At 38.2% G+C, this 26,921-nt stretch overlaps 2 protein-coding genes across 3 annotated transcripts in view; both read right to left on the bottom strand.

Annotated features, from left to right (window-relative positions):
- Positions 1-1,018: 1,018 nt before the first annotated feature.
- Positions 1,019-26,921, bottom strand: part of KIF14 (kinesin family member 14) — a 66,421-nt gene continuing 40,518 nt past the window's right edge. The window contains exons 22-31 of one of the 2 annotated variants that reach the window (XM_031657342.1): positions 26,070-26,199; positions 21,573-21,673; positions 18,697-18,791; positions 14,661-14,885; positions 14,282-14,469; positions 8,849-9,007; positions 7,459-7,581; positions 3,506-3,580; positions 2,309-2,447; positions 1,019-1,623 (exon numbers count right to left, since the gene is read on the bottom strand). In XM_031657342.1, coding sequence (XP_031513202.1) covers positions 1,244-1,623; positions 2,309-2,447; positions 3,506-3,580; positions 7,459-7,581; positions 8,849-9,007; positions 14,282-14,469; positions 14,661-14,885; positions 18,697-18,791; positions 21,573-21,673; positions 26,070-26,199 — 1,615 coding nt within the window. In that variant the 3' untranslated portion in view covers positions 1,019-1,243. The remainder of the gene's footprint in view (positions 1,624-2,308; positions 2,448-3,505; positions 3,581-7,458; positions 7,582-8,848; positions 9,008-14,281; positions 14,470-14,660; positions 14,886-18,696; positions 18,792-21,572; positions 21,674-26,069; positions 26,200-26,921) is intronic. The other variant, XM_031657343.1, reaches the window with a different exon arrangement.
- Positions 10,966-12,134, bottom strand: LOC100998792 (60S ribosomal protein L10-like). The gene has a single exon (XM_003893339.5). It carries the CDS (start codon positions 11,530-11,532, stop codon positions 11,041-11,043), a length of 492 nt encoding a protein of 163 aa, XP_003893388.2. The 5' UTR covers positions 11,533-12,134; the 3' UTR covers positions 10,966-11,040.

The raw sequence follows: 26,921 nt of genomic DNA, 5'->3' as shown, positions 1-26,921 counted from the left end.
AACAGTTGAGTATTATTCTGGCAACATTTAATTATTTTAAATTATATTCATAAACCCATTGTGGAACACAGATAAACACAGTAAACTATTATGCCAGAAAGCCATATTATTAATATATAATTACACTATATTTAGGTAGCTACTTATAATTTGGAAGGAAATAGGAAGCTACACCCTTGAACAAACTATTCAAAATGGCAACCAGTTAACCCTTTGAGAAAAGAGTTTTTGATTAACGATGCAAATTAAGTTGTCTTAGTTAAACCTGTATAGGCCATTTCACCACAAACATCATCCCAGCTGTTTGAGGAGAGAGAAGGCATAGGCACAAAGGTAACTGATTGTTCAGGTTTCCACTCATGAGAAAATAACCCTTTATAAACAGACTAATGAACCAACTACGGATAGTATACCAATGTTAAACACTTTAAAGATAAAAAGGTATTTTATTTATTTATTTATTTATTTAGATGGAGTCTCGCTCTATCGCCCAGGCTGAAGTGAAGTGGTATTATCTCAGCTCACTGCAGCCTCTGCCTCTCAGGTTCAAGTGATCCTCCTGCCTTAGCCCCCCTAGTAGCTGGGATTACAGGCATGTGCCAACATGCCCAGCTAATTTTTGTATTTTTAGTAGAGACAGGGTTTCACCATGTTGGCCAGGCTGGTCTCGAACTCCTGACCTCAGGTGATCCACCTGCCTCGGTCTCCCAAAGTGCTGGGATTATAGGTGTGAGCCACTGCACCCAGCCCTGTGATAAAAAGATTTTTTTTTTTTTTTTTTTTGAGACGGAGTTTCACTCTGTTGCCCAGGCTGGAATACAGTGGCACAGTCTTGGCTCACTGCAACCTCTGCCTCCCAGGTTCAAGTGATTTTCCTGTCTCAGCCTCCTGAGTAGCTGGGATTACAGGCGTGCGTCACCATGTCTGGCTAATTTTTTTGTATTTTTAGTAGAGACAGGGTTTCACCATGTTGGTCAGGCTGGTCTTGAACTCCAGACCTGATGATCCGCCCGCCTCAACCTCCCAAAGTGCTGGGATTGCAGGTGTGAGCCACTGCGCCTCGGCAATAAAAAGATACTTTAAAGATGAAAAGATATGGAATTTTTTGAAATATCTGTACTGATTTCTCTTTATACTCTCCTGCATAGAGAATTTTGCATATAATTTCCTGCATAGAGAAAATTGCCTCGCCAGTGTTCTTTTTCTTTCATGGGTGGTCATAAAAGTGCCTACACATCAGTATTCACACCCACTGAATCCTACTGGGTGTGCATTCCTCTGGGCTCACTGCTGGGGATGAGCCATGGAGCTCATAGACACGCTTTGGTACACCTTTATTCTTGCTGCCATCAATCCCGCTTGATTTAGATTGTTGGTGTTCTTCTTTGGTATTTTGATTATAAGTTTCCCAAGGTTTCAACAAATCAGGGCTTTCTTCAGATTCAAAACAAAAGAGGAGAGACTTAGCTAGAGATTCTAGTTCCTTGTGGACAACATTAGTTACTCTACTCTCATAGCTGTCAACAGAAGTAGAAGGCACACCGAAGTCACTGTAAAAATCACTGGCCAAGTTGCGAATACTTTCAACACAATTCTGGAGAAGATTTACATCACTACTGCATCCTATATGCAAGAGAGAGAGGGAAAGGTTAATTAGTCTTTTCAGTTTTCATCAGGCATTTATGACTTTTATAGACTCTAGATATCTTTCAAGTCAGAGTGACCCTATCAAAACAATTCCAAACTACTGAAGATTAGTCACATAAAGTGTTTATTTGCTAGATAAGCACCTGGTTTTTTAGGATCTAATTATTTAGGCAGAAGTACTGATAGACATATTACGTGGGAATTTAATTATAAATACAAGTTCCTATATGGGTAACTAATATCAGTGAAGTAGCATTGGGCAGGCTTCAGTTAATGACTAAAATAATGAAAAGGTTAGAAATAAAAAGGAAAGATATCAGCCGGACACTGTGGCTCATGCCTGTAATCCTAGCACTTTGGGAGGCTGAGGTGGGTGAATTGTTTGAGGTCAGGAGTTTGAGACCAGCCTGGCCAACATGGTAAAACCCCATCTCTACAAAAATTATCTGGGCATGGTGGCACATGCCTGTAATCCCAGCTACTTGGAAGCTGAGGCAGGAGAATTACTTGAATCCAGGAGGTGGAGGTTGCAGTGAGCTGAGATCGAGCCACTGCACTTCAGCCTGAGTGACAGAGCAAGACTCCATCTCAAAAAAAAGGAAAGATGTCTAAGGTTCCTTAAAATATAAATTCTGATTATAAACTCCATTTGAGAATATACCTTTCAGTGCAGAAATAATAATTTCAATAGTTTTCTCTAAGCAATGTTTTAACTTTAAGAATTCTGGAGCATGATTAGCCATCTTCTTGAAATCTTGGTATTCAAAGTTTTCTTCTTGTACTTGTCTTCGGAAACTTTTCTGTATAAATAAAGTTAATATTTAAAATAATACATTAACAGGTTCGATGGCAGTAAGGCTCAGTCAATATGATTTCATTTGCCAGAATCTTCTCTTTAAGAAAGAGAGTTTAATTTCCTCACCAGTGTTAACTCTATTTCTATAAGCAAGACCAAAATACAATATTAATTACTGTTTTCAAAAGAAATCAGACTTTTCAATTAATTTTCAAAGTCTGTCATCCTATTACATGAGAAAGGAATAAAGTAACAGTGCCATTTATTATCCAGTACCTGAAAAGATACATTTATTTCATTTTTAAGAGCTCAACTTTATAATAGTTCTCATTTAAATAAAAATTTTCAAGCCATAGCGATTACTCTCCTTTTTAACACATTGATCATATACTTAATTTTTCTCTTTACCTGTGACATGGGAATAATCTATCTAATTCACCTGTATTTTAAAATCTTTGAGCACAATTTTTTTTTTTTTTTTTTTTTTTTGAGACGGAGTCTCGCTCTGTCACCCAGGCTAGAGTGCAGTGGCTGGATCTCAGCTCACTGCAAGCTCTGCCTCCCGGGTTCATGCCATTCTCCTGCCTCAGCCTCCCGAGTAGCTGGGACTACAGGCGGCTAGTTTTTTGTATTTTTTAGTAGAGACGGGGTTTCACCGTGTTAGCCAGGACGGTCTCGATCTCCTGACCTCGTGATCTGCCCATCTCGGCCTCCCAAAGTGCTGGGATTACAGGCTTGAGCCACCGCGCCCGGCCCACAATGATTATTAAACACAATTTTTTAGCCTATAATGACCATCCAAGCAAAAGCTGAGGTATTAAACCAGTAGCAATAAGAAACAGACACATTTAAAAATTTCTATACAATCCTTTATCCATTACTAGAACTAGTAAGTTATGACACACATGAAAAACATAAAGAGCTATCTTACATGCTACAATTAAACATATACAAGAGTTGTCTCTGGCTAAGGATAAAAACAGAAATAAAAATATCTAAATTTGAACCAAGCGAAATGATAAAAAATAAGCAAAATTAAAATCAATTTAAAGCTTCTCTTACAATTTTCGATTCGGCAAAGATGTTTTCAAGAGATCTAATCAATCCCATGGCATTAGTTTTCATTTCTTTGGTAACCTATAGAGAATGTTAAAAAATTTTATTATACTTTATTATTCAGAAGTATAAAAATCATAGAATTGCATAGGACCAGACTTACAAAGTTCTAGTCTAGAAGCCCAAAGATTGGAGTTCTATTTCTGGGATTGCAATTAAATAGCTTGAGAGTACTTAAATCATTTATGTGAAATTTCTTTCAAAATAAATTGCACATTGACTTCTTTCCAAATAAGTTTATTTTACTTTTAAGAGCTCAACTTTGTAATCTCTCTCATTTATTTTATTTACATAAAAAATTTCAAGCCATAGCAATTACTCTCCTTTTAAACACATTGATCATATACTTAGTCTGTATTTTCTATTTACCTGTGACATGGGAAAATAATCAGTCTAATTCACCTGTATTCACTAATAATTTCTTTCAAAATAAATTGCACATTGATTTCTATATTAAATATGGACACCCTCTAATATTTGTTATAACAGAATTTGTTATACTTAAGTATTTATAGATATGAAATTTCTAAAATTTCCCTTGGAAAGGGGTAACATATCAAGCAAATACTATAAGAACTTTATAAATGTTTTATTATTTGATTCTCCATTATAGTCCTATGCTGCCCATGGTGTACCTCATTTTACAGGTAAGGAAACAGACCTTGGTTCCTAACTCCTAAGACGGAGAACTAGGGTGGGAGCCCACATCTAAATTCTAAGCCTTTGCTTTTATTCTATCCAATGCTGCCCCCTAAGGTGCTTTCCTGCTCAATTTCTGCTGGGGAATTCTTTTTCAGTATTTAATTGGTTTTGCTCACAGAGCTCTTCCCTAGCTTTAATTCAGATTTGTGTTACATGCTTGAAAAAAAAAAAAAGAATATCCAAAAGAATATCCAAATTATTTTTCCTTCCTGACTCCAGCTTTAAAATTGTAGCTCCAATGCCTTTTATGTTTCAGCTTATTTTCTATTTCTTTGGATATTTTATCCTTCTTCTATAGGTTCTTAGAGGAGTTTTAACTTACAAGAATAGATAAACTAAAACCCTACCATGAATAACAAAGTACAGGTTTGTCATACTATAGAAAGAAAATGAGAGAAAGGAGGGTATGTAGATAGCGTCAATTGTATACAGGATGGGCCTGGCCCTTTTGCTGCTTATTTCCTCAAAACAATACCAAGGCTAACACCTGCACCTACTTCAACAGCTTACTAAGCACATTCCCATATATTATTTCATCTATACTTTTAATTTATTCTATACCCTTCTGCACTTATTGCCAGCAGAAATTCTTTGCAATAGTGATAGACTGCAAAAGTGGTATCACTTTGCAAATATGGTGAAGTGTTTTAGTGATAAATGGTGCTGCTGCCGAGCAAAACCAAATTTGAGGTGTCAGTGGTGGTCTGAATGAGCCTTTGACAGCCCAGTATGTCCCTTTCTTCAAAGTTGCACTATGGAACTGAAATCAGCCTCATGCCTACTGGAGCGCAAGCTTGATTTAGTGACAATATGAACTCCTAAATTTAGTAACAATGTGTTATTTTTATTAATTAATTAATTAATTTTTTTTTTTTTTGAGACTGAGTCTTGCTCTGTTGCCAGGTTGGAGTGCAGTGGCACAACCTCGGCTCACTGCAATCTCCGCCTCCCAGGTTCAAGCGATTCTCCTGCCTCAGCCTCCTGAGTAGCTGGCACTACAGGCATGCGCCACCATGCCCAGCTAATTTTTGTATTTTTAGTAGAGATGGGGTTTCACCAACTTGGCCAGGATAGTCTCAATCTCTTGATCCACCCACCTCGGCCTCCCAAAATGCTGAGATTACAGGTGTGAGCCACTGCACCCACCTGTCTTTTTATTTTTTAAAACAAAAAAACACAAAGTGAGGGAGACAGACATATATTGAGAAAAAGAGAACGCGTGCAAGTAAGATGAATGACTTAAGATTTACCAGGCACTACATTTTGAGTATTTTCATATATGTTGTTTCTTCATCTCATATGATCCTCAAACAATTTTATGAAGTAAGCATAATCATCCTCATTTAAAAATGGAATGACTGAGGCTCAGGTAAGTTGTTCAAGGCTACATAGGAAATAGGAGAGCAGCTTAATGTTCCATGTCTTTCCCCTATTCTGAGATGGAGTTTTTCTGGGCAGAGAGAAATCTGTATAACCCTGCAGTATGAGCAAAGGGATGGAGAATCTCTGTGGCTTACACAGAGTTTCACCTCAGATTCTAAGATGAGCTAGAAGTACATTAATACCAAGGTTTTTCTACACAACAACAACAAAAAACTAACTTACTCCATGCCTTCCCAGAAACAACCACCCAGAGGGACAGAAGGCAATAGTCCTCCACATGATCTACTTTTCTAGATCAAACAATATGTATATAAATGAGGAGACATCCTAGTAGCTAAGATCTCAGGAACCTCAATGTCCCCAGGTAGCACTGCCCCAGCCACTTGACTCCAGCAAGAGCAATGGAATGGACAGGGATGGTTTTTGTTTGTTTGTTTGTTTGTTTGAGACAAGCTCTTGCTCTGTCGCGCAGGCTGGTATGCAGTGGTGCAATCACAGCTCACTGCAGCCTCAAACTCCTGGGCTCAAGTAATACTACTCCTGCCTCAGCCTCTGGAGTAGCTGGTACTACAGGTGCATGCCACCATGCCCAGCTAATTTCTGTATTTTTTGTAGAGACGACGTCTCGCTGATTCCCAGGCTGGTTTCACACTCTGGGCTCAAGCTATCTTCCTGCCTTGGCCTTCCAAAGTGCTGGGATTACAGGCATGAGCCACCATGCCTGGCCAGGGATGCTTTTAATATGTTGTGACAAGACTCTAAAACAGACAAGTCTCTGAAATTCAGTCTCATAAGAATCTGAATTTTTATCTTCCTAATCCCCACTTCACTAACAATAATTGTCAATAAAGAAAATTAATCCATGAACAATAGTTTTAAAAACTTATTTACGTAACATGTTAAGTTTTGGAGTCAGGCAGAATATAAAATCCTGGCTCAGGGCTTAATAGTTGTGTAATTAGGCAAAGTACTCCAATTCAATGAAATGAAGAATATAAATTCCCACCTTGAAAAGTGACATGAATATGAAATATGATATTCATAGGGCTTTTTCTTACTGACAAAGTACAAATCCATTAAAGAAATGGCTAAGATTTACCACTGTTACATGTAAAGCACCTAGTCCAGTAACTGTCAGAGGAAATTAATCAATAAATAGTTTACAGCCTGTGAAGTAGGTATGATTACATGTGACAGGTAAAGAAATAGGGTCAGAGCATTAAGTGACTTGCTAAATGATAAGTGGAAAGTGATAGAACCAGGTTTCAAATACGTGTCTTCTAATATTAAAACCCAGATCTTTCCTAAGGTACTAAGTAATGTTAGTTAGCTGGAGGATGGGAGGACACATATTTTAGGAAATCACTGAAATGCTTATTGGTTCTGTATCTTGATATGAAATATCTTATGTGAATGCCCCAGAAAAATATTTAGTTCAATATAGTGAATCAATAAATGTTACTAATAGTTTCCATTCTTAGAAGAGGCGAAGCCTAAACAAAGCTAAGGAAGAAAATGACAACCAGAAAGCGAACACTAGGTGTCACTACCACACTCCACTCTCTGCTTAGGAGTTTACAGACTGAATTCTTGAAAATAGCTGCAATAGGATCAAGGAAAGTATTAACAATAGAGGCTGCAGTGAATTAAGAATAACTTGGGAAAATATCACCATAAGATCATGATGTCAGCCTCTTCAGTGAAAAATAAAACAAATTAAAACATGAATTTACAGAAATCTAATTTGTTGATTGAAAAAAATCAACTTTACATATTATTTAGTACTATACGGAATATTCTTTTATTCATCTTACCTCATTTTTTGTACATTGCCTTAAGAGTTCATGCTGAAGTTCTTTTGCTTTTTCAAGTCCAGAATCTAATAAAATCTTCATTCCTAAGCCTACACCATCACAAATAGCATCCATGAATTCCTCCTAGAAAAAGTATTTAAGCATTAACTAGAAAATTTAGGTTTTATATATTTTATTTAAATTTAGGTTTTATATATTTTAAACTATCAAGTAATTAAGTTATATTTTCTGCTTACTTTAGGACTATAATACAGCCCAAGTTTATTAAGTTCAACTAAAGCTAGAATAAGAACTAACAGTCTGTAGTCTACAAAGAAATAAAATTAGCAAATCTGTAATTTAGTATCCCATATATAACATATTATAAAGAAAGTTCATCATCTTTAAGCAGGGCTCTATATTGCTAGAACACAGGAATATTCTTTTTTTTTTTTCTGAAACGGAGTTTCACTCGTCACCCAAGCTGGAGTGAAACGGCATGATCTCGGCTCACTGCAACCTCCACCTCCCTGGTTCAAGCTATTCTCCTATCTCAGCCTCCTGAGTAGCTGGGATTACAGGCACCTGCCACCACACCCAGCTAATTTTTGTATTTTTAGTAGAGACGGGATTTCGCCATGTTGGCCAAGCTGGTCTTGAACTGCTGACCTCAGGTGATCCACCAGCCTTGGCCTCCCAAAGTGTTGGGAGTACAGGTGTGAGCCGACGCACCTGGCCAGAGCACAGCAACATTCTAATATAATACAATATTTTCAATAGCATAAATAGTGAAAGTAAGCAGATACAAATTTTCTGGTATTACAGGGTTTTTCATGTGTTGATTGGCTGAGAAAACACTCCACAGTAGATGGCTAGCATCAAATTAAGGATCCGAAAGGTAAAATAAGGTTTGCAAAATAATCCAATATATTTAAAAGGTTTTTTTTTGTTTGTTTGGTTTGGTTGGTTTTTTTTTTTTTAGATGGAGTCTTACTCTGTCACCCAGGCTGGAGTGCACTGGCGCAATCTCAGCTCACTGCAACCTCTGCCTCCTGGGTTCAAGTGATTCTCCTGCCTCAGCCTCCTGAGTAGCTGGGATTACAGGCATGGGCCACCATGACTGCCTAATTTTTGTATTTTTAGTAGAGATGGGGGTTTCGCCTATTGGCCAAGCTGATCTCGAACTCCTGACCTCAAATGATCCATCTGCCTCGGCCTCCCAAAGTGCTGGGATTACAGGCATGAGCCACCATGCCCGGCCCAAACAGTTTTAAATCTTATTGCAAAACTACTAAAAATGCAAGCTATTCTGAAAACTTAAAAAGAACTTGCCATGTTTAGTACTATACTATTATCAAAAGTCTAATGTTCCCTCTGATGAAGTCTGTCTAAACTAACATTGTTAAATTACCTGGATGCTGGCAGCTTTATTGTTACCATTTTCTAGAAAATGTAGCTTGCTCCCTTTCAGAACTGCTAACTGCCCCACATACTTTACAGCTTGTTGTACAATTTGGATTGCATTCTTTTGAGCCTCTTTTATCATTGATGAAATATCCGAACAGCATCCCTGTAAGATAGAAATGGACAAGTGTATCAGATACATGAGATTATAACAGGTGGTAAAGAAAAGATAAGGGCCGGGCACAGTGGCTCAAGCCTGTAATTCCAGCACTTTGGGAGGCTGAGGCGGGTGGATCACCTGAGGTCAGGAGTTCAAGATCAGCCTGGCCAACATGGTAAAACCCTTTCTCTACTAAAAATACAAAAATTAGCCAAGCATAGTGGCACACGCCTGTAATCCTAGCTACTCAGTAGGCTGAGACATGAGAATTGCTTGAACCCGGAGGCAGAGGTTGCAGTAAGCTGAGATTGTGTCACTGCACTCCAGCCAGGGCGATAGAGTAAGACTCCACCTTAAAAAAAAAAAAAAAAGGAAAGAAAAATGTGCCGGGCATGGTGGCTCACGCCTGTAATCCCAGCACTTTGGGAGGCCAAGGCAGGCAGATCACAAGATCAGGAGTTTGAGACCAGCCTGGCCAATATGGTGAAACCCCACCTCTACTAAAAATACAAAAATTAGCTGGGCGTGGTGGCGGGTGCCTGTAATCCCAGATACTCAGGAGGCTGAGGCAGGAGAATTACTTGAACCTGGGAGGCGGAGATTGCAGTGAGCCAAGATCGCACCACTGCACTCCAGCCTGGGTGACAGAGCGAGACTCTGTCTCGCTGATTTTCAAAAAAGAAAAAAAAAAAAAGAAAAATCATCTGGAGAAAATAAATTCTGCATTTATTGATATAGTGATCTCACTTCATAAATGTCTCAGAACCAGAAAACATGCAGCCCTGTGGCTACTAAAGGTGATAAAATGAGTAAGACAGTCTCCACCCTCAAAGACCATACACACTAATAGGAGACATAAGGTAAGTATAAAATTAACTAAATATAAGGCAGAATTAATAAGTAAAAGCCAAAAGAAAGAAAAAGAAGGGTGGCTCTTTTGCCTCTGAACTTTTCCTGTTCTGATAACCATCTGACAGTTAATAAAGATATGATTTTCTCAGGAGAAAAGAAATCGAGAGGGAGAGGAAGGGGAAGCAAAAGGGGTGAAAAAAAACCCCAAACCCCTTCAAACAGAAGACTTCCCACATGCACTCAGAGAACACATACAAAAAAGGAATAAGGAAGCTTCTCTTGAGCTTTTCTTCTTTCTGTTACCTGCCCCCTGTAGTGTCTCTTCAAAATACTTCTCTTGGCCTGCTTTGTGGAATATGCTAATTGTATTGCTACAAGAAAAGGATTCTCAAACTATACTTAGTAGAAAGAATAGTCACTAAATTGTGTTTCAGTACAATAACAGTAAGTCTCTCCTGAGCTTAATCTAACTTCCCCTCCAAGTCACCTGGTCTCTCCATCCTTGATTCCTTGTGTGAGATTTCCCACAGGGCTATGAGTTGGAAACCTGTTGTGCTCAGTTCATGGTGGGGGTTTCTAGAAACGCAAAGAAAGGAAAGAAACCACACACCACCAGTGAGACTTTAAGAGAGAGAAGACATTCTTTTTGGAGACGGAGTCTCAGCTTGGTCTCCCCAGGCTGGAGTGCAGTGGTCGATCTCAGCTCACTGCAAAGCCCCCTCTCCCCGGCTTACTTATTCTCCTGTCTCTCTCACCTCAGCCTCCCGAGTAGCTGGGACTACAGGCGCCCGCCACCTCGCCCGGCTAGTTTTTTTTTGTATTTGTTAGTAGAGACGGGGTTTCACCGTGTTAGCCAGGATGGTCTCGATCTCCCGACCTCGTGATCCGCCCGTCTCGGCCTCCCAAAGTGCTGGGATTACAGGCTTGACCACCGCGCCCGGCCGAGAGACATTCTTGTAACATTAATTCATCTGATCCTCACAGCAGTCCTGCCAAGTAGGCATTCCCAGTTTTATTTTCCTGTGAGAAACAGGAGACTCAAAAATTTAAGCAGTTTGCCCAAGGAGGCACAACTAATTTAGCATGCGTTCAAACATCGGTTTTTCTTTTTCTTTTTTTTTTTTTTTTTGGACAGGAAGTAGAATTTATTGGTGAGTATTAAGAAGGGGGCAGCATATTGGAAGCCCTCATGAGTGCAGGGCCCGCCATTTGTCCAGAGGACCATGATTGGGGATGTACTTGACCCTACAGCCATCTGGGATGAGCCGCTTTTCAGCCACCATGTCTTCAAATTCATCAGCATTGAACTTGGTGAAGCCCCACTTCTTTGAGATGTGGATCTTCTGGCGGCCAGGAAACTTGAACTTGGCCCTGCGCAGGGCCTCCATCACATGCTCCTTGTTCTGCAGCTTGGTGCGGATGGACATGATAACTTGGCCAATGTGAACCCTGGCCACAGTGCCCTGGGGCTTTCCAAAAGCACCTCGCATGCCTGTTTGGAGCCTGTCAGCCCCAGCACAGGACAACATCTTGTTGATGCGGATGACGTGGAAGGGGTGGAGCCGCACCCAGATATGGAAGCCATCCTTGCCACAACTTTTTACCACGTACTTATTGGCACAAATTCCGGCAGCCTCCAGGGCTTCAGAGGACAGCTGCTCATATTCATCTGACACCATGTGGCCACAGAGCGGAAACTCATCCACTTTTGCCTTCTTCCGCCCCAGGTCAAAGATGCCAATCTTGGCATCAGGGACACCTCGGCAGAAGCGGGACTTTGGGTACGGCTTGTTCTTACAATACCGGTAACAACGGGCGGGGCAGCGGCCCGTGGCGACACCAGGATCTTCAGCGGTGCGCCGAAGGGAAAGAGCCAAACATCAGTTTTTCAAGTGCCAGTAGTGAGTTTTTGTTTCGTGTGTTCTCCCACTATTCTAGTACTGCCTCTAAAATCTGAGAGCCAACTAAGCACTGACCATCCTTCAACAAGCTTCCTTTCCTAGGCTCGAACTTAAGTCAGACCCTTCCCTTCTGGCTCTCCAGCTTTGCTCTCTGGCCAGTCCTACCTTTCATTTTCATAGTTCTAGGCTGTCAGAAATTCTCCTTCATCTACTACTTCATCCACACCTGTTTGCAGTCCACCACCAACCCCACCCTTCGTCTTAGTCATCTATTTCCTCATTACCTATGTCCAAAGTCATCCTTCATCTCATATGAATTTATAATTCATTCAATAACAAGTATCCAACTGAACATCTATCACATAATGGGGCCTTGTGAAAAAAGACACCCACTGTCCTCTACCTTCTCAGAGCTAACTGTCCATTGAGATGTACAGGTTTATAAATAGTATGTTATATTAAAAGTCATAACAGGTGAAGTTCAGGGTTACTAGAGAAGCAAATAAGACAGGTGCCTAACCAAGTCTTGGGGAGACCTAGAAAATCCTCCTGAGGGAGAACAACGGACATTAAAAACAATCATCTGATTTCAAGTTTACTAGTTAGATCAGTTAAAGATTTCCACATCCCAGCTAGTAAACGGCCCATTCAGGAAGTATTTGACACAACAAAAATTCTACCGCAATAATAGAATGTGGAAAGTCTTTTGATGGGCACTATAACATAAAATTTGTTCAAGTGTTCTAGAACATTTTATTACACGGTCTAATTATCCTTTTTTAAAAGTGAAATCTAACCCTCTTAGTATTTTCTTTAAAATTGTCTATTTTTTGTTATTATTATTGAGACATGGTCTCACTCTGTCATCCAGGCTGGAGTGCAGTGGTGCAGTCATGGCTCACTGTAGCCTCAAACTCCTGGGCTCAAGCAATCTTCCCACTTCAGCCTCCCAAGTAGCTGGGAACACAGATACATGCCACCACAGCTGGCTGATTTTTTAAATTTTTTTAGAGACGAAGTATCTAACAAGTTGGATACTTATTATTCGCTATGTTGCCCAGGCTCCTCTCAAACTCCTAGGCTTAACTGATCCTCCCAAAGTCCTAGGATTACAGGCATGAGCCACTGTACTCGACCATTATTTCCTTACCTGCTCCTTTTGTACATTCAATGAATTTTTATGAAGGAAAATATTTGTTAATATGGTAGATGACTAAGTATTCTCCAATATCAATTTTCCACTTCTTCCATAGATCCCTTGATTTTTGGCTTGGAATATGGGTGTCCAGAATTGTTTTAAAAAATAAATTTCCTCATGATACTTGCAGCTAGATGTAGTCAAATGATAAAATTCTAGCCAAAGATATATAAATAGATGTGTCATATGGTGATTTCCAGAAACCTCCCTTAAAAGAAGGCAAACTTCAGCCAGGCATGGTGGCTCACACCTGTAATCTCAGCACTTTGGGAGGCTGAGGTGAGCAGATTACCTGAGGTCAGGAGTTCGAGACTAGTCTGGCCAACATGGTGAAACCTCATCTCTACTAAAAATACAAAAATTAGCCGAGCATGGTGGTGGGTACTTGTAATCCCAACTACTTGAGAGGCTGAGGCAGGAGAATCACTTGAACCCGGGAGCGGAGGTTGCAGTGAGCCGAGATCGCGTCACTGCACTCCAACCTGGGTGACAAGAGTGAGACTCTATCTCAAAAAAAACAAAAAACAAAAAAACAAAAAAGAAGGCAAACTTCGCCCTATCCTTCTCACCACTCCTTCTACCCTGCTCTGCTGAGCTCAGATGGGGCTCCTCCATGGTGGGTCATGAAATCAGGGGCTATACTTTGGGCATGGCAGAGGGGACCACTGGGAGGAGCCTGGATCCTGAGGACTCTGTGGATCACAGCCACTATGTCTACATCTAGATTTTATGTGAGAGACAATAAGCTTTCATCTTACTTCTTCTTACAGCCAAACCTAATCTTATCTGACACAAGATAAGCAGGAAAACAAAATTATTTCCTTGTCTCTGTGTCAGCAGGATTGTGGCCAACTGAGTCTGAGTTGAAACCCAATCCCATACCCTGAGCAAGACTCCGTCTCTCTTCCCAGTATCCCTTATTGAGGGCCAGCATGGTATAATGGTAGAGCATGAACTGGGCCCGAGACTGCCTGGATCCAAATCCAACTCAGTCATTTACTAGTTAGGTAACATTGGATGGTACATTTATTTTCCCTGTGCCTCCATTTCCTCATCTACAAGACGGTGATAACAGTGCCCACTGCTGGGGTTGTTATAAGGATTAAATGAGTTAATATTTGTAAATCACTTAGAACTACTCGTACATAGAGAGCCATGTAAGTCTTTGTTCCATAAATCAATTACAGACATCCACAGTCTCAGGACTTCAAAACAGAACGTACTTTTGAAAATCATACAGAGCTAATATTGGGGAAGATACAGACAGTAGAAAGTCAATAAATAATTATTAAATGAATCCTTCAAATGATAATAAGCAAATCAATTTACCTGCAAAAATAACTGTAAGTAGCCTCCCAGTTTTTTAACTTCTTGTCTCAATTCATCCTCAAGTCTTGCTATGTTGGTGGTACAAGGCAGTATATCACTCAGCCAGTGTTTCATTAGCACTACTAGCTGCTCAAAAGCACATGCAGTCTGAATGGTAAGTGACTGGATTGCTCGATCAGAAGAAAACACTTTGAAAGAAGAAGAAAAATTACTGGAAGAAATAATATCCAAATAAAATAACTCATATATGATCATCATTAAAACATTTAACACAGTTAAAAGATGCATGCCAGATGTGCCAAATAATCATTCAAAATGAAGTGCAATGTGCAGAAAATAATCATTTATGTGAGTTAAGAAAAGCAGTGGGATTGCTTACAGTTATCTTGACTTTCTTCATCTTGTTCTTCATGAGCCTTGGAAATGGCAAATAGCCCATTATAAATTTTAAGAAAACTATTCATTAGGCTGTCTGCTATAGTTCTTTCTTCACCATAACTCTGTCCAAGAAAATCTAATGAAGAACCAATCAATTCTTTGCAAATTCCAGGAAGAAATGACTCTGCTGAATTTGAGTAAATGGTGCTTGATTTGTCCATTAAACCTAGATCAACAGAAAATAGCCATTTTAAGCTTTGTTTTTGGAATAATACTTTCTTTTTTAAAAAAATGGGATCCTTACTTTATGTATTTCCGCACTATTTAAATGTATTACAACAACAAAGCATTTTTGTGTTCGTTGTGGAATTAGAAAAACAAAACTATTAGTATATACAACATCGTATGCTATGCTGTACTTGGAAGTATATCTTCCATGTTATGCTGCATATGTTGATTTCCAGGGTGCTCCATAATGTTAATTCTGCAGAAACTACCCCTCTGCTGCTTGCAAGTGTTACTCATATACTATTTCTCTTCCAAAAATGTTCAGGCATAATACTTTCAAACAAATGTTTTAATGCAAGCATATTATAGGATCATTGATCAATAAATTCAAAGTAGGCTATACTTATTTCAATTCAGCCTCATTTCTGTATGCTAAAGTGAAAACACAATTCCATTTATGGATCCATTAACCTTTCAACAGCATCAATCAATCCATAGATTTAGTAGCTCCCTGACTGTACTATGAGACTATAGAGAATCCAAATATCCCACGTAACCATTGGTTTAATCTCTTTGTTTATTTTTTGGTAGGAATTAATTTTCTTTTCTTTCTTTCTTTTTTTTTTTTTTTTTAAGAGACAGGGTTGGGCCAGGCACGGTGGCTCACGCCTGTAATCCCAGCACTTTGGGAGGCCGAGGTGGGCAGATCATCTGAGGCCAGGAGTTAAAGACCAGCCTGGCCAACTCGGTGAAACCCTGTCTCTACTAAAAATAAAAAATTAGCCAGGCATGATGGTGGGCGCCTGTAATTCCAGCTACTTGGGAGGCTGAGGCAGGAGAATTGCTTGACCCCGGGAGGCAGAGGTTGCAGTGAGCCAAGATCGCACCATTGCACTCCAGTTTGGGCAAAAAGAGCGAAACTCCATCTCAAAAACAAAAATCAAAAACAAAGAAAACATAATGTCTCAGTACTTCTACTTTACAATAGTTTCTCCTTGAGGTATATTACAATCAAGATAGGCTAAAACCAACTGATTATCTACAGTTTATATAGCACATCTCTGAGAGATGGATCTTCAAAGCACTGTCTAAACCAGAAATAAATGAAAAGTTTGAAAGATTCATTCAGAACCTCTGGAAATAACTTTATCCTGGAGTCCTAATATATTGAGTATAATTATTCTTATTTAATAGACAAGATTAAGTTTTCTGGTCCATTTCATAGGTGTTTAAAAGCAGCAAACTAAAAGGAGATAGAATAAAGGCATAGGGTGGGCAATATTAAAAAACTAGAACAAAGGTAAGTTTGGTTTCTAGGCCAGGTGCGGTGGCTCACGCCAGCACTTTGGGAGGCCAAGACGGGCAGATCACAAGGTCAGGAGTTCGAAACCAACCTGGCCAACATAGTAAAACCCTGTCTGTACTAAAAATACAAAAAACTAGCTGGGTATGGTGGTGGGCACCTGTAATCCTAGCTACTCGGGAGGCTGAGGCAGGAGAATTGCGGGAACCTCGGAGGCGAAGGCTGCAGCGAGCCGAGATGGCACTGCTGCACACCAGCCCAGGCAACAGTGTGACACTCCTCTCAAAAAAAAAAAAAAAAAAGAAGGCCGGGCGTGGTGGCTCACGCCTGTAATCCCAGCACTTTGGGGGGCTGAGACGGGTGGATCACGAGGTTGGGAGATCAAGACCAGCCTGGCCAACATGGTGAACCCTGTCTCTACTAAAAATAAAAAAAAAAAAAGAGTTCGGTTTTGTAAAGAGAAAAAAGAAAAGCTACAAAACCCAAAGCTACAGCAGGGTAACGATGACTCAATATCATTATGATGATAATGACTATAGTTATTATCAAGAATAACTAACTATATATTCGAGAATAGTTAACTATATATTCTCTATTTAAGAAGATAATTGTATTAATGCATTCTAAAATCCAACAAAAACATTTTAGAAATATCTGCAAAAATACAGTAAAATATATGGCCCTGAATTTTACAAGTTAAGATACTTGCTCAACTTCCCAAAGCTAGAAAGTGCTAGACACTGGGGTACAGCCCCTCATCCCCAGGCCTGGTGCCCCTTCCTCCACTCACAGCTGCCCAGACAGGGTCCTACTAAGTTCACATGTGGGTTTCCATTTCCGTCTTTGAAAACCGCAAATAAGCAAAGACCTTTTCTATCTCTGACTTCCCTTAAAATTATTTTTGTAAAGTATCTTACTCAGATAATACCAAATAAATAAGTTGCTACCACAGATATATATCTTTTTATTTTGCTGGTAAATAAAAAACCCACAGCATATTTTAATCTACCTTAGATTAAATAAGTAGTAGGATCACAATTATCTTCCTAAAAGAAACCCTAATTTCTAAAATTTTAAGTCAAGATGAGATATAATACCTTTTATGGCTACTCATATTCTATTAGAACCTTTATCAAATAGGTATTATGTTACATAATTATTTTAAAATTTTTGTTTACTAAATATGTGTACTGTAAAGTGCATATATCTTAAGTGTACAGCTGATTTATATATGCGTACGTATGCAAACCCCACTTAGTTCAACGTATACAACATTTCCACCATCCCATCCCAACAGGTTTCCTCTTCTGGGTTACTAACTCCCAACAGAGGTAACCACTATTCAGTTCTAAACTACTCTGGCTTTTGTCACCATAGTTTAGTTTGCCTGTCCTTAAACTTCATATAAAAGGAATCACGTAGTATATACTCTTTTGGATCTGCTTCTTTAACTCAACATTATGTTTCTGGAATTCATCCAGGTTATTGTGTGAATCAGTCATTCCTTCTTTTTTATTGCTGCATAGTAATCTATTGTTAGCAGGTAGTAATTTTTTTTTTTTTTGATGGAGTTTCATTCTTGTTGCCCAGGCTGGAGTGCAGTGGCGCCATCTCGGCTCACCGCAACTTCTGCCTCCCGGGTTCAAGCGGTTCTCCTGCCTCAGCCTCTCAAGTAGCTGGGATTACAGGTGTGCGCCACCACGCCCAGCTAATTTTGTATTTTTAGTAGAGACCGGGTTTCTCCATGTTGGTCAGGCTGGTCTAGAACTCCCAACCTCAGGTGATCCACTCACCTCAGCCTCCCAAAGTGCTAGGATTACCAGTCATGCAGCTGCCTGGCCCAGCAGGTAGTAATTTTTAAATTGTAATTATTACAGGTAGTTACACATATACAATTTACAGTGTATCCTCTCCTCCTACATTTTAAAATAACATTATAATAAATATCGGTACAAAATATTTACAGGAATAATTCCTTAACTTTTTTAAAAAATTGAAATAATTTTGGGATAGATGATACATAGATCATTATGCAAAATTCAGAAGAAACCAAAGGGTATGCAGTGAAAAGGGTGCCATCCTTCCTGTCCTGTCTCCATCCCCATGCTGCCATGTACAACCAGCACTTTGGGGTTTTGGTGTAGTTCTCCAGAGAGATCTTATTCATTTACAAGCACCTATGTCCACATCTTCTTTTTTCTCTTCCTCACACAAATGATAGAATAAAATACATAATCCGCTGCACTTTGCTTTTTTCACTTGTAAGGAAGTAATATTCTCATACATTTTGGAACGAACACATCTTCCACATTTGAATTAGTTATTCTACTAAAAGGTTTTGAAATAAATCACAGAGCACAGAATTTTTGAAGTGGAAAGGAATTTTACAGAGGATCGGAAGCTTCCAGGAAATGAAATGATTTGCACAAGGACAAGAAAAAATGTAATGGTAGAACAAGGACTTAATGCTTTTCTCGCCGTGCAGAAAATGTGAAGAAAAAAATACCTGATGAATGTGAAGAATGCAAATTCTTAATTGGGTGAACTTGTATGTCATGTAAACAACCAGAAATTCTTCTGTTCTTCATCAAACTCCTGCTCCTGAAAAAAGACAAACCATACGATTAGCAGTTCTATACCACGTGGAATAATATTATTAAGAATACTTATAAGTTCTCTAAAGAAAATGGACATTCATGTGTGTGTTTTTCATTAAAAATTTTCATCCAAGGAAAAATTCATTTGGTTAACTGAGCAAGAATTTTACTATTTACAGGCACTGTTCTAGGCAGATAGTTAATTAAACAGAATAAATATTTATTGAGCACTACTATTTGCAGGCTCTGGATATTGTGGTAAAATGTGGCAAACCTGGTTTCTGGGCTCACTAGACTTAAAGTCCGGAACCAAAGAGATAAATTAGGCAAATAATGACAATAAAGTAATGAATGTGATGAAGGCATAGAGTGTTGTGGTAGACTCTATAAAAAAACTTGACCTGGCCCAAGAACCCAAGAAGCTCCTCCTTGGAGCAGTGACCCTAAGGATAAGTAAAACTTAGCCAAACAGAGTGCAGGCTTGGGAAACAGGCACAAGCAACAGGAAGACTTGATAAATGAAAGTAGTGTACACGCAATGAACCAAACGAGGTTCAGAAGGACTGTGGCCTATAATGTAAGAGAGAGAGCACCAAGGGATGAGGCTGGGAGGTGCACAGGGGCCAGCTTGAGGTGGTCTTTGTATGTCAATAAAGCTTGGATTTTATCCTGAGGAAATTATCCAGGGAAGGATTTTATCTTATTTTTTTAAGTGGCCGAGTTGGGATTTATTTATTTTCTTTCAACTTTGATTTTAGGTTCAAAGGGTACACGTGCAGGTTTGTTACATGGATAAATTTCATGCTGTGGGGGTTTGGTCTACAGATAATTTTGTCACACAGGTAACAGGCATAATACCTGATGGTATTAAAGAGTTTTTCAATCCTTACCTTCCTCCCACCCACCATCCTCAAATAGGCCCCAGTGTCTATTATTCACTTCTTTGTGTCCATGTGTACTCAATGTTTCAAGGAAAGATTTTAAACAGGGAAGTGATTTAGGTAAATAAACATGAAAGTAGGTATCTGCTACACTGTGTGCAAAGCATAATACCTGTGAAGTGCAGCAGTGGTACAAATGGAAGAAATGTTTCTATCTCTAATTGCTCTTTTTGCTGACCTCTTTTTCCTCAGCCTATAAAAATGCCCCAATTTCTGCTTTGAGTTTGCTTGGCTGCCTAAGCTGTTATTTTCTTTCTTTCTGTTTGCTTCTTGAAAATGGAGGCCACCCTTTCTGCTACTGGAGAAAGCAGCCTACCTCCATATTGCCATTCATCTATAAATTTTTTAAACCCAAATTCTAATTCCTATGTCGATGAAACTAACAGAGCAGTGATCTAGATCTAAATTTAGTGGATCCTTTGAAGTATTTTTTCCTAACACAACTCTGTACTACAGTTGGCGACTCAAAGAAAAATACTATTTGTTGAAAAGATTATTAAGCCAAAGCATTCTATCACTAGTAGCCTAAATGTTTCAAATATAAAATTTTCGCTATGAACTCCTACAAGAACACAGAAATAGGACTGATAAAAGGGAAAGGAAATATCAATTCTCAAATATTACAGTTTTTCTACTTAGCGGTGAAAAAAAGTATATTATTACAGCAAGTCTAAGTCTAGGAAAACAAGTATTCTTGCAACAATATCATAGTTAAACAATGTTTAAACCCAAGTAAAATGCTTGTCATATTACTTTCAAAGAGTTTTTACTTAACATCAGAGGGAAATTTACTTTTAACTGTCAACAGTATATATCAAAATTTAGAGGCAGCCAAACTAGTCTATTTTATTGCAGAACGACTGTGGCATATCATTGCCCAGTAGAAGTTCTATAATTAAGAATCTGTCAGTGTTTCCATTACCTGCAGGCATTCTCAGAGTTTGGAATTCTGTCATAAACATTCTTACAAGGCTGAAACTTCATATACAAGGTCTCAGACTAAGAGCAATTCATTTTTAAAAAATATGATAGTTTTAAATTATAGAAGTATCCAAAAATATCTCTGTGAAATAAAAACACCCAATTTGAAAATCTTAGAAAACGCTGAGATGTTTTGATTTTTGGTAACATTTTAAATTTCTGCTGCTTCCCTAATTATTAACTTAAAAGTCAACAGAAAATATGATGTAAATTACCAACATACAGGAGGCTAAAAGTTTTTTTTTTTTTTTTTTTTAGAGACGGAGTCTCCGTCTGTCACCCAGGCTGGAGTGCAGTGGCGGGATCTCGGCTTACTGCAAGCTCCGCCTCCCAGGTTCATGCCATTCTCCCGCTTCAGCCTCCCGAGTAGCTGGGACTACAGGCGCCCTCCACCACGCCCGGCTAATTTTTGTATTTTTTAGTAGAGACGGGGTTTCACAGTGTTAGCTAGGATAGTCTAGATCTCCTGACCTTGTGATCCACCCACCTCGGCCTCCCAAAGTGCTGGGATTACAGGCGTAAGCCACCACACCTGGCCAGAGAAAGGGTAATTTAAAAGTAATTAAATACTGTTCATTTTTACGGAAAATTTAATTTATGCTACTCTAAGTTGCTCTTAAGACTTACATGATGAAACACTGAAAATCTGGTTTCTCTTCTGACTAATAAACAATTTAATGCCCTAAGTGCTGTAATTTGACGAATAACATGTTATTCCTCTTATAGTTCTGGGTTTCCTATCCAGACATCTATCATGACAATGGTTCTTTTAAAATAAGGAAATAATATATATGATATACAATTTACACACACACGCGCGCGTGCACACAGAGCAAGAAAACCACTAACAAAAATGTCTTTACCTCCTTCTAGAAAGTGAAGAAACTGGTGCATCTGTAATGTCAGGTTCCCATTCATCTTCAGGATCACAAAAGACATCTTCATCTCTGTTACTACCATTACTCTAAGAAAAATATAATATATAGTTTCAGTTAATTTGGGGTGAAAAAATATTTAGTAACTAAGAAAAAAAAGATTAAAACCTTTGTTACATTTAAACCATAAAATTAGCAAGATTATATATTATCTGATAAGTCTAAAAAATCATTCCTGATCAAATTATCAATCACACGATGATACGGATGATATTAAAAGACATCTACTTTTAATAAAAACAATAGAAATCATTAAATAATTCAGGAATAATAAACTTGAGATTTATAAGAATAGTAAAAACATAAACAATAAAATCCTCAGGAGAGACACAAAAGAATAATCTGACGAAGTTAAGATGTAGTCACTTCCTGGTTGAATATCTTGATCAGGATTATAGTCTATATTTTACATATTTAAAGTAATAACAATTACAGTTCTAGCAAAATGCTACAAAGAACTTGATTCAGAGACAGTATAATTATACAGAAATATAAGTAAAAAATTGCAATGAATGGTTAAAAGTAGGAGGTAAGTTAAAGCTAGGTTAATTCAACCACTAGGTTTTAAAGTATATATCAAAGCAAGAATAATCAAATGACCTCCATGCTACTTTTGTTGTTCTAAAAACACAAGCAATTCATATTAATTGTAGAAAATTTAGAAATTATTAATACATATAAACACAAAGAAAAAAATTAAAACCACTCATAAACCCATCATTTTCATATAAACATTGTCAATGCTTTGGTATGATTGCTTTCAGCCTTTTTGGATTTTCTATTATGAATATACTTCGCATTTATGACATAAACCCTACTTCTTCATGGTGTAAGAATTCTCTTTTTTTCTTTTGTAGGGAGAAGGCTGGGCTCAAGTGACCCTCTCATCTCAGCCTCCCAAAGTGCTGGGATTACAGAGCAACCTTGACCTTCTGGACTCAGGTAATCCTCTAACCTCAGCCTTCCAAGCAGCTGGGACTCCAGGCATGCACCACCACATCTGTCTAATTTTCAGATTTTTGGTAAAAGAGACAGGGTCGGCTGGGTGTGGTGGCTCATCTCTGTAATCCCAGCATTTTGGGAGGCCGAGGCAGGCGGATCACCTGAGGTCAGGAGTTTGAGATCAGCATGGCCAACATGGTAAAATCCTGACTCTACTAAAAATACAAAAAAAAAAAAAAAAAATTAGCTGGGTGTGGTGGCACGTAAGCCAGATACTCAGGAAGCCGAGGAACAAGAATTGCTTGAACCTGGGAGGCGAAGGTTGCAGTGAACCAAGATTGTGCCACTGCACTACAACCTGGGCGACAGAGCGAAACTCTGTCTCAAAACAAACAAATAAGCAAACAAACAAAAACTACGTTACCCAAGCTGTTCTTGAATTCCTGGGCTCAAGTGATCCTGCAGCCTCGGCCTCCACCGTGCCCGACCCTGCTAACATTTCTTTTAGGATTTTTATAACTGTGTTCATATTAAGATTAGTTCGTAGGCCAGGCACAGTGGCTCACGCCTGTAATCCCAGCACTTCGGGAGGCCGAGGCGAGTGGATCACAAGGTCAAGAGATTGAGACCATCCTGGCCAACGTGGTGAAACCTCGTCTCTACTAAAAATCTAAAAATTAGCTGGGCATGGTGGCGCGCAACTGTAGTCCCAGCTACTAGGAAGGCTGAAGCAGGAGAATTGCTTGAACTGGGAGACAGAGGTTGCAGTGAGCTGAACTCGCGCCGCTGCACTCCAGCCTGGCGATGGAGTGAGACTCCGTCTCAAAAACAAACAAACAAAAAAGATTGGTTGGTAATTCTCTTCTGAGTCATCTTTTCAGTTTTTGTGGTTTTTGTTTGTGTTGTTTTTAATCACTTATTCTAGCATAAGATAAACTGTGACACTTTCTATTTATTGCTATGTTCTAGAATAGTTTAAACAGAATAAGATTTATCTGTTCTTTGGCAGTTTAAAAGAGCTTACCCATAAGAGTGTCTGAGATTAGCACCTTCTTTTCCTACACTTTTTTTTTTTTTTTTTTTGAGGCCAGTTTGTTGACGAATGTTTCAAATTATTGCATGGTTATTCACCTATGAAGTTAAATTTCATAATTTATCTTTTTTCTAAAAAGTCTTTTCTTTGTAGGAAATTGTCAAATTTATTACCATAAAGTTTTATAGTAACATAATTTTTAAATGTTTTCTTTATGTTTACTTAAATGCCACTTCTCATTTCTAAAATCACATTTATCTTTTCAAAGAACAAGAGCTTATATTTATTAATTTCTAATTAATTATTGCTTTTATCTCATCATGATTCTTTTCATTGCTTTCCTTTGTTTTACTTTGTTTTTATTTTCATTTTTCCATTAAACAATTGAAGTGTTAGGCTACAGTTTGGCAGCATCCTCTAAGTTTTTCCATATGATAACTTCATTACTATAATGATCTAAATAGCATATAGTTCCATACGGAGTTACATTATTTAAAGGTAGTATATTTTACAAATAGTAGCAATGCAACAATTTAATACATGCTGCAACTATTTTAGGGATAATTTTATGGATAATTAGATAATATGAACTTTAAACTTTAAATTCATACCTCTCACAAAACACCATAATAAATTCTATGTGATTCAAAGATGTGAACTTTTTTTTTAATTAAAAGAAAATGCAGGGGTTGTACAATGTTTAAGTAAGATCTCTGGAATAATAGATGGATTCAAATTTACCAAATTAAAAATGCCTGTATAACAAAATGAAACCAACAAAAAGATGATATAATTAGGAAAAAAAAGGGTATGATAAATATAAAGGCTTATCAAAATATGTAAATAACTTTTAGAGCTATATTAATCTCCTACATTTCATTTAACAAAAAATTCAAAGAGCATGAACACATACTTTACCCCTAAAGAAAAAACAGTGAAATCCCAAGTCCCTAGATTTACTAGTTATTAAAATACAGGTTGCAGCCAGACACGGTGGCTCACCACTGTAATCCCAGCACTTTGGGAGGCTGAGGCGGGCAGATCACAAGGTCAGGAGATCGAGACCATCCTAAGACAGTGAAACCCTGTCTCTACTAAAAATACAAAAAAAAAAAAAAAAAAAATTAGCTGGGCGTGGTGGCAGGCACCTGTAGTCCCAGCTACTTGGGAGGCTGAGGCAGGAGAATGGCATGAATCCAGGAGGCAGAGCTCGCATTGAGCTGAGATTGCACCACTGCACTCCAGTCTGGGGGCAGAGTGAGATTCTGTCTCAAAAAAAAAACATACAGGTTGCGCACAATGGCTCACGCCTGTAATCCCAACACATTGGGAGGCTAAGGTGAAAGGATTGCTTGAGGCCAGGAGTTCAAGACCAGCCTGGGCAACATAGCAAGACTCTGCCTCTATTAAAAAAAAATAATAATAAGGCCAGGTGTGGTGGCTCACGCCTGTAATCCCAGCACTTTGGGAGGCCAAGGCAGGTGGATCGCCTGAGGTCAGGAGTTCAAGACCAGCCTGGCCAACATGGTGAAACCCCGTCTCTATTAAAAAAATACAAAAATTAGCTGGGGCTGGTGGCAGGCACCTGTAATCCCAGCTATTCAGGAGACTGCGGCAAGAGAATCGCTTGAACCTGGGAGGCAGAGGTTGTAGTGAGCTGAGATCTCACCATTGCACTATAGCCTATGTGACAAGAGCAAACTCTATTTCAAAAAATATATATTTATATATATATAAATATTTTTATATATATTTATATAAAATATATATATATAAAATATATATTTATATATTTTTGAAATATATACACACACACATATATACACACACACATATATATGTGTAAAATGCAAACTGGTAACATTGGTAAATGGCAATATTTCTGGCAAGCAATTTGTTGGTGAGCCTCAGAGTGTAATAAAAAGTTCATATTTTTAGTTTCATTTTGGAAAATATGAGAAAATAAGATATTAAAAACTACTATGTACAGAGATTTTTTAGTTGTGACTATAACAGGCAGCAGGCAGCTGGAAGCACAGCAACGGAGAAATGTAAACATGCAAAAAGGTACATTAGGCTTAGGAAGATCATTTCAAACGATGTAATATCATTTATGTCTATCAAATTTCTTCTTTCCTTAAGCTTAAATGTAAAATTTTTTAAATATACAATTATGACAATAGATTCCACTATTAAATTTCTCTATTGTACCTATAACTGTATTAAAACAATCCAATAAAACTCCATTTAAATGTAAAAATAAATATATATAATTGTTAATACTGGTTGGTTTAGGTAATTGACAGATTGCCTTTTGTTTTCCAAATTTTCTATACAGAGAATATATCACTTTTTTATATATATATATATATTTCACCAAAAGCAGGTACTTGAACTTTTATACTTTTTTATTTTAAAAAGTTTATAGAGATTTTAATAATATTCCAAACCTCATAAAGTTCTTTCATTGCTGCAAGTTTAGATTCAAACTTTTCCAGACTCCAGAATGTTGAGATTCCTAGTTTCAGGTTACGAACCCGAATAGAAGTGTCAGAACTACTTTTATCTGATACATCATGTCTGAAAGAAAAACAAACAAAAAAAGCTTACCATGAAACATACATACCCATTTATACTAAGAGTTTTCTGGGGTAGATAATTTCCCTTAAAATTCCATCCACTGATTAAGTCTTTCCACAGTTAAGTATTTTTATTATAGTAATAATCATATAAGTATATAACATATAAAAATAACATAAAAATTTTTTAAAGTCAAAAATTTCTAATAAGGTATGTTCCTTCTGAACAATGAAATACTGATACATTTTCAACTCAAAAGAAAATTAGCAAATTACTAAAACAACTAAAATTATTTTATTTATAAATACACTAGTATGTTAATTGTTGAAATCTCTCTTACTCCAGAATGACCTCTGAAACAGTAAAGTCTCACTGCGGATTCTGATACCAGCTCTTTCCTACAGCTGTAGAACAGACTTTAGAGAAACTAAATGGTAGCCGGGCACGGTGGGTCACGCCTATAATTCCAGCATTTTGGTAGGCCAAGGCAGGTGGATCACGAGGTCAGGAGTTTGAGACCAGCCTGGCCAACATGGTGAAATCTCATCTCTACCAAATACAAAAATTAGCTGGATGTGGTGGCACACGCCTGTAATCCCAGCTACTCAGGAGGCTGAGGCAGGAGAACCGCTTGAACCCAGGAGGTGGAGGTTGCAGTGAGCCCAGATTGCGCCACTGCACTCCAGCCTGGGCAACAGAGCAAGACTCTGTCTCAGAAAAAA

Source organism: Papio anubis, chromosome 1 (assembly GCF_008728515.1).
Source record: "Papio anubis isolate 15944 chromosome 1, Panubis1.0, whole genome shotgun sequence".
Lineage (NCBI taxonomy): Eukaryota > Metazoa > Chordata > Mammalia > Primates > Cercopithecidae > Papio > Papio anubis.
This window is presented reverse-complemented; position numbering and strand designations above follow the sequence as displayed.

Bases quoted from the DNA above. Each gene is read 5' to 3' on its own strand.
- LOC100998792 (XM_003893339.5), bottom strand. From the start codon at position 11,532: ATGGTGTCAGATGAATATGAGCAGCTGTCCTCTGAAGCCCTGGAGGCT.